The sequence below is a fragment of the Lipotes vexillifer genome, unplaced genomic scaffold (genome assembly GCF_000442215.2).
Source record: "Lipotes vexillifer unplaced genomic scaffold, Lipotes_vexillifer_v1.1 scaffold61, whole genome shotgun sequence".
NCBI classification, from domain to species: domain Eukaryota; kingdom Metazoa; phylum Chordata; class Mammalia; order Artiodactyla; family Lipotidae; genus Lipotes; species Lipotes vexillifer.
Genome location: NW_006787051.1, coordinates 1,289,504 through 1,297,210, shown reverse-complemented (window position 1 = coordinate 1,297,210; position 7,707 = coordinate 1,289,504). Strand labels below are relative to the sequence as shown.

The window sequence follows — 7,707 nt, the reverse complement described above, 5'->3', positions numbered from 1 at the left end:
CATTTCAGGAATGCCTGTGTGCGGAAATTAGGAGGCAGGAGGAGGAACTGACCTCACACAAGGCTACCTTCTTTAGGCGGTGTCCCATTTATCCGTCCTAGCCATCCAAGAGCTCTGCTCACTCCAGGGGCTCTCAGAGTCTCTTCCTTGCCCCTTGGCTGGGGGCTCAGCAGTGCTGACAGCCTGAGATGGTCTGAGAGTCTGACCCTGTGGCTCTGATCTCAATGCACAGGAGGCCCCGGAACCTTCCAGATGCGACTCTCTGAAAGGACTGCTAGGAAACCCATGCTCTTGGCCATTTCCTCTCAGTAGGGCTTCAGGGACCCTGATCTAGAGCAGGACATCCCAACCTCTGGAGCTTCTGAAAAGTGGGATGTTAGTCGCAGCCTCCCAAAGACCCCTCTGTCCACTGAGAAATTAAGAGCCTGACAGATGACAGCTAGAACACGTCCTCTGTCCCAGGTGCAAACACCCAGAGCCCTCAGTGCGTCAGGTGTATCTGCAGGACAGAAGGAAAGGCAAGGGGGCAATGCCCGGTGCTCTGTGCGCGCCCTGGGCTCTAGCCAGCCAGCCCAAATCTTCTTCCCGCAGCCCTAGCTCCATACAATGAGGAACAAAGTCCCAAAGAAACACACCCAGTCAACAAATAAGGCCACTGACCTGTATCAGGTAAGGACAGAAAGGCAGCCTGGGGCCTGCGGGGAAAGATTTCCAACAATGACAGGCTTATTCTAACCAGTATGGGCTTCAGTTGCCCCCATCAAGGAGTTAATCAGCCCAAACAGCCCACTGGCAGTCCTTTCCAATTAACCAGTTTTGCTGGATCTCTTCTAGAGAATAATCCTAACTGGCTATAAGGCAAACATGAAGCCAAACAGTTACGATGGATAAAAAACATACAGAACGTTCTTCAGGTGATTATGAGAATCAATACAAAACTGTTTCCTGACTCTCAAACAAACTGGAGACCAGCCGGGAAAGGGAGCTGACACCAGCGTTCGGGGCAAAGTCTGCGAGATTGCAAGTTTCAGCTCGACTGTAATAAGCCATGATGTGCTCTGAAAACTTTACAATAAGATCAATCTCACTGCACCTGCTGCAGCCAGGATCCAAACTGCAATACAGTTATACAGATGCTAATAGATGGCGCATCTGTACTCTCAACAGAGCCCTGGACTCACACCAGACATCAAAGAGTCCAAGTTTGCACTGTTAAAAAAGAGATGGCACACACAGTGAAATAAGAAATCCAACAGGGGCCTTCTCTCTGCACCCAAAAGAAAAGTCCAATGAGAGGAGACGGTTTCTCAGGGCGGAGGATGAGCTGTGGGTCGCCAGGACCCCTGACCATACCTGCAATGATCCCGTCCATCTGCTCCAGGGCAGCTTCCAGCACGTGACTCGCATCAGAAGCCATGAGTCCTTTTCCCTGCTTAGTCTCCTCCTTCTCACTGAAAATTCAAATACAGAACAAAGGAAAAATTACAGAGTTCCACATCACGTACCCAAGACCGCCAAGCCCTCTCAATTCCGCCATCACAAGCGCACTCTCATAGGAATCTCGGTAGCCCACGTGTGGTCTCTGCCATCTCCATGGCTCCGCCCTCCAGGCACCAGCGTTCTTAATCCATGAATCTTCAGCATGTGCTTGTGTCATGAAAAGCCACTAGGGCTCTCCAGAGTGACCTGCAGCAGCGAGACAGCGATTGCCACTCCTACCATCATTACAGTCACGGCTCCAGAAGCTCCAGCCACCCCTGGGGAAGCCTCAAGGCTCCCCTAGGGTTGGGGAAAGCCGGGGTGTGCCCTGCAGCTGTGGGTCGCAGCAGGCATTGGTGGTCTTATACCTGCATTTGTCTCACACCTGCAATGCTCTCCTTGGGCAGGTGTGACCCAGGCTGAGAGGCCTCAACTGCCACTTTCACTTCTCAAGTGGGCCAATGGGCCCCATCTAGGAAGGCTGCAGGAGCACTGTTGTGGGGAGAGTACTGTCCCTGGATCCAGGAGCACTGTCTCTTACCATTTTAGTTCTACTCCACCCAGCACCATTCAAGGTACATAATCCCATCTTCCCAGTGCTGGAGAATTTCTCCAAAAATACAGTCTAGCCACTCCCCTAATGCTGAGTCTCCCTTCTAATGGTAGAGGTGGCAATTGATTCCATCTCCAGACAGCTCTGCCTCTTAGAAAGGTCTTTAAGCTAAACTGTCTTCTTACAGCCTCTTCTCATTTTTCTTGTTTCCCGCCCCCTTCCTGGGTGGCAGGGAGAGACATGACAGCATTTGTAATCCTAAGAAGAGGCTTAGCTCACGGCTGTGAACTGGAGGCAGGTGTGCCCAATAGGCCTAAGTGCTACAGAGGAAAGAGGCAGAGCTCCTGGACCCAAGGGTGGCACAGGTCAGGGAACGGGGGGTTCTGCTGCTCATTTTACCCATGAAGTTAGACCTTTGGAGTGAAGAGAGGAAAGTGAGCAACCACTGGAAAGTGGCTTTGGAGATGGTGTGGATAAGAATGTCAGGACCACAAAGAACCACACTGGACGGCACCAGGTAGGAACAGTTAAATACCCTGGGTTCAAAGCCAGCTCTGCCATCTACTGTGTGATCTCCAAACCTCAGTATGCTCATCTGTAAAGCAGGGATGATAACAGCACCTAACTCACAGGGTTGATGTCATGGTTAAATGAGTAATTAATATTTCATTGAAAATGCATGTCTTGCATGTAGTAAGGGCTCAATAAACTTCAGCCTTTTTTATTTCTTTTTAAAGTGAGGAGATAATCTCAGGATGTATTTGTGACAGGACAGCTCACCGGATGAGGGACTCTAAACTAAAATGGGGTAGGTTCAGGGAGGGAGAACCCAAATAAGTCCAAGAGGCTGGTCCTTTGGAGGAGATAAGCACACCAAGAAAGATAAGCAACTACGCGTGTGGAAGGGGAGGGCCGTGACTCACAGGTGCAAAAAGGCCAAGAAACGGTCAGAAATGCACGCTGAGCCTCAGCAGTGCAAGAACCATCGTGCTATCAGCTCAGGGGAGTGAGAAAAGGAGCTTCAGGGGGCGTGGAACCTCATTGGCACCTCAGAGCTGTGGCAGGAACCAGGAAGGGCTGCAAAAAGGAGCAGCCCAGACAGCTACGGAGCAAGTGTGGGCGCAGATCTCAGGGTCTGAACAGAAGCAAGCCGGGGAGGGGAGTGTGGGCGGAGAAGAGGCAGCAGGACAAGGGGAGGTAGCGGAAGTGGGGCAAGGTTCAGCACATGCACATCTGCTTGGCCATATCGGGTATTAAAAGTCTGAAACATGTCCTACCCTCTGAGGACTTCCCAACCGCTCCCAGCAAAAAAAATCCAAAGTCCATACTGTGACCTAACGGAAGCAGCTCGGCAGGATCCGGCCAGGCCAACCCCACACGGCCCTCCCCCTCGATCCCCGTGCTTCGGCAGCCTCCGTCCCTGTCCGCTCCCCCAGGACTCCAAGCCTCCTCTTGAGTCAAAACCCTTTCCTCCTCTGCAAGTGTGCACCTGCTGTCCCTCTGTCCTGAGCTCACTTCCCCAGCTCTCTGGACGGCTTATCAGTCCTCAGCCTTCAGGCCTCAGCTCTGAAGTCTCTTCTCAGATACGCCTTCCTTGCACGCCTGCATCTAAAGCAGCCCCTTGACAGCACAGCGGTTCCAAAGAATCTCGTCCATCTACATTTCCTTGCTAACTGGCCTTGCTCATCCCAATGTGCCCAATGCGTAGCAGAGTGACCGGCACAAGGGAGTTTATGAGCAAATACGTGTGAATAAAAGATGGATCCATGTGGCCAACACGGCCTGAACCCTGTTGTGCTGGGCACTGGAGGGAATATTGATAAATCAGGCCTAATCCCTGCTCCCATGGACCATGCAGTCTAGTGGAGAAGACAGAAGTATGGACAAATAATTATGACACAGCGTGAGGTATGCTGATAGAGGCGGGTACGCAGTTTCCCTGGGCCTTAAAGGATGGGTAGGAACTTTCTCAGTAGACAAGGGCGATTCCAGGCAGAGGGGGCAGTGCATGAAAGGCAGGAAAACATGTAAAGACAGGACGTAGTTGGCAAATGTCAGAATGGTTGACGAAATTATACAGGAACATCCGGCTGCTCACCATGAGTCAAAACCCTCCACGGAATTCACTTAAGCGTGATAAGGGCAATTAATGAGAGGAGCTTGGGAATTACACCCACGGCTTCAGGGATCTGGACGCCCATGCTTGGCAACTCAAGTGGCCTCAGATGTAAACTTGATAGAGATTTTTAAAAAGAAAGATCTCATATTTCAGCAGACTGGCTCCATTGGGGGCCTTAGTACCTGGGTGACAGGTAAGCGGGCAATCAGAAGATGCTGAGCCCAGAGGGCCCAGCTAGGCCCCCCTGCAACAGAAGGGCCATAAAAGATGACCCACGGGCCCTCTGCCCGAGGATGAGTTTGTACTTGGCAGATAGCAAGTTGGGTGGATCTGTGGGAGCTGGTGAGCAGTGAAATATGAGTCAAAGGTGTATCATCTTTATGGCCCAGGACCGGGACCAGTAAGATTGGGAGCGCTCGGGAGCCAGAACCTGCTTTGGGTGGCTGATGAGCTCAGTTCTGGGTCTGAGATGACGGCAGGATGCAGAGCCTCTGCCAGCCTCTGATGCAGAGTGGCTATGAGGGGTCAGTGGTGTGGGGTACAAGGGGGACCGCTGAAAGGCCAAATATGCCATAGGAACTAGGCCTCCAGGCCCATCTGTGAACAAGGACACTCTGGAATAGGGAAGCCACGATTCCATTCACCAACCATTCCCATTCTGGCAGCTACAGCCGTTTCCTTCCCTCACAAGTCTAGAGCTCCCCATCAGTAACGCACCCCAGGACAATCAATCCCTGCTTTCAAGGAACTGGGGGTCCCAGAGGCAAACGTGTGATCCGGCTGCACCGGCTGCACTCGGTGTATCTGTTCATCCCCACAGAGACACAGCACCTCCCTTGGGAGCCTAGGTTCATCTGGGATGTGAGGCTTAAGTTCACAAAGCACCAGAAGTTGCGTGCGAGGAGGCCCCCCACAGAGGAGTGAGGTGAAGAGGCTGGGGGGGCACATCTGGAAGAGGCAGTAACCCAGGGCTGGGAAAGAGAGCAGGACCCTGGGCAAACTCCAAAGGGTCGCGTGAAAGGCAGGGCAGCCTCGAAGCAGGTGGTGGGGAATGGAGGTGAAACCAAGTTCTTCACCCATGAGAGGGGAGCTGCGGCAGCCACCCAGCCTGGACAGCAGTGGAGCTGAGAGTGTGCCCTGGGGGCGCCCCACCAGCCCAGGAAGGAGAGGAGCAGGCAGAGGAGGACGCGGCGCTCTTAACACGCCCAGTCCAGTGACAGTTGCTGTATAGGCCGAAAGCGGTTTTCATTCTCTGTGGACACTTGGACTATTAACACAGCCCTGCATTTGACCCTGACGAGCAGGTAGCCTTCTCATACCAAGAAACTGGCTCACCCCGAGCTGCAAAGATAAGGTAGGGAATGTCGTTTAATTAAGGAAAGAAAAGGTGTAGTCCATTCCTCATGCATCTTTCCCCTCCCCCACAGGCCTCTCTAGAGGCTGTCATCTGCCCACCTGTGATGGTACCTGATGCTGGACCCCCCTAATACAGGGCTTGACCCTCCTCTTTGCTACCAGCCAGGGAGGAAACAACCCTGCAGCTGTGAGACCAGCCAGCGAGGAAGGAACAGCCACGTTTTGGAAGGACAGTGTCTGTGAGAGGTGTCAGAGTCACATGATCTGCGTCATACAGAGGCTGGTTTGGCACTTTGAATCTGAATAGGAGGCACGGTTAGGTGAAGTTTAGAAAGTGAGCCACAATTAGTCACCCATCACCTGGTGGACTCTAAGGCAGTAACTTAGATACGGTATTAACTACCCCCATGCTCAGCAACAGAGAATCAGAAGGAGGCAGGAATGGCTGACTAAGATAAGTAAGTCTTGGGCAAGTAAATCTTAACTTGTCCCACCCATGCTGAAGTGCAAGACTCCATTCCATTTTATAAACCACTTTTCTCTCACTAAAAGTGGTTAGGGATGCAAGTGTTTTGGGCAGGCTCGGACTGTCCTGGATGGAGGAAGGAATCAGGAACAGATCTAGAGTCCCTGGTACCCTCCAGGGTCTCCTGCCGGGGCTGCACCCCAACTCCTCACAGCTGCAGCCAGACGGGCGCCCGCATTACTGCGTAGAAAGCAAGACCTGGGGAAGGAGCCCTCAGCCAAGAACCCACCACCACCAAACTCAGACTCATCTCAGACCTCTCCTGGCCCCAAATGGTCAACAGGTGGTAAAGTATCACCACATCACAACAAACCGAAGACTCTTCCCCACAATTTACTGGTCACCCATAAACCACAGGGGCTCGTTCTTCAAATGGTTATTTAAAGGAATACCTGTTTTTATCCCTAAGCTGAGGAGATGGCCTCTTAAAAGGATATAGGAAACTTACCTCTTTGGGATAGTAGAGCCAAGAAGCCATTTTCAGCATTAAAAAAACAATAATAAAGATGAGGAAGACATACAAAGAAAATTGATGGCAGTGCCTACATTCTCAATCACATCCCATATCGACCAATATTAACTTTCTTTTTAAAGGACAAGTAAGAACATAGGGTTTATGGCCAGACTGTCTTGAGTTAAAACCTGGCTCTGCTGCATAACGGCTGTGGGTCTTTAAAGAGATTACTTATTCTCTCTGAGCCTCAACTGTCTCATCTGTAAAATCAATATAAAACCAATCTCATTATGGGCAAAAGTAAACAAGAGGTAGAGCTCAGATAAATACAGATTGAAGTCAAACATCTGCTTTAGCTACCCACTGAAACAAGAGGAATTTATTTTGAAAGACATAAACCCACAAGGACATGGAGAATATGATAAGAGACATAAGGGTGATGCTGGGGCGACAGCTATCCAGCAAGCAGAAAAGGGCAGTTGGTCCATGTTGGAGAGCTTCCAAAGGCTCTGGGAGAGATTTCTTTAGTAATATGAAATTAACAGAACACCTGATGCCTCGGAACATCTTCAGAGATTTAGACAGTTGGTGAAGAACTTGTCTAATTCCACGATAAGAAAATAGCAAACCAAGCAAACGACAAAAGAACTCTGAGGACACCAAAAAGTAAAAATAATCTTAGACCTTACAATAAAACATCACAAACGTGTGGATTTAACAGAAATGGCACTGGCGGGATGGGGAGATGGAGAAGAGTCCTCGTGAGTGGTGGGAACAAGGCTGGGGAGAGCTGATTCCTCATCTTCTAGGGTAGGAACTCAGAAGTCACTAGATAACGACAACTGAAAAAAAGTAATAAAGTAGCAGAACAAGCATTTTCCCAGTCATATGGATACAAATACTAAAAGAGTTTGAAGTGGCTGCACCTGAGGAAGAGCAATGGCGGTGGGTAGATGGGGAGACGACTACTTTAACAAATCATATACAATTATTTGAGCCTTTAGATTGTGCAGATATATAGTAGTGATAAAAATAAAAACAATCAAAAAGATTAAAAGAGGTAAAATGTGTGGTGTGCCTGGCACAGAGTCGAGATTTGATTAACATGTGCTCCCTTCTCCTTGCAGCTACTGTACTATTGGGCAGGTGTCTGTTAGCTATCTGCTAAGAGTTTATCCAACATTATCTCACTTAATCCCCTCGTGCCACTTAGGAATTAT

At 50.2% G+C, this 7,707-nt stretch overlaps 1 protein-coding gene across 1 annotated transcript in view; it reads right to left on the bottom strand.

Moving 5' to 3' along the window:
- The window catches only part of PPFIBP2 (PPFIB scaffold protein 2), a 113,690-nt gene extending 112,273 nt beyond the window's left edge, over positions 1-1,417 (bottom strand). The window contains exon 1 of the mRNA XM_007459834.1: positions 1,354-1,417. Within this exon, the coding sequence (XP_007459896.1) occupies positions 1,354-1,417 (64 nt within the window). The remainder of the gene's footprint in view (positions 1-1,353) is intronic.
- Between the last annotated feature and the right edge of the window lie 6,290 nt (positions 1,418-7,707).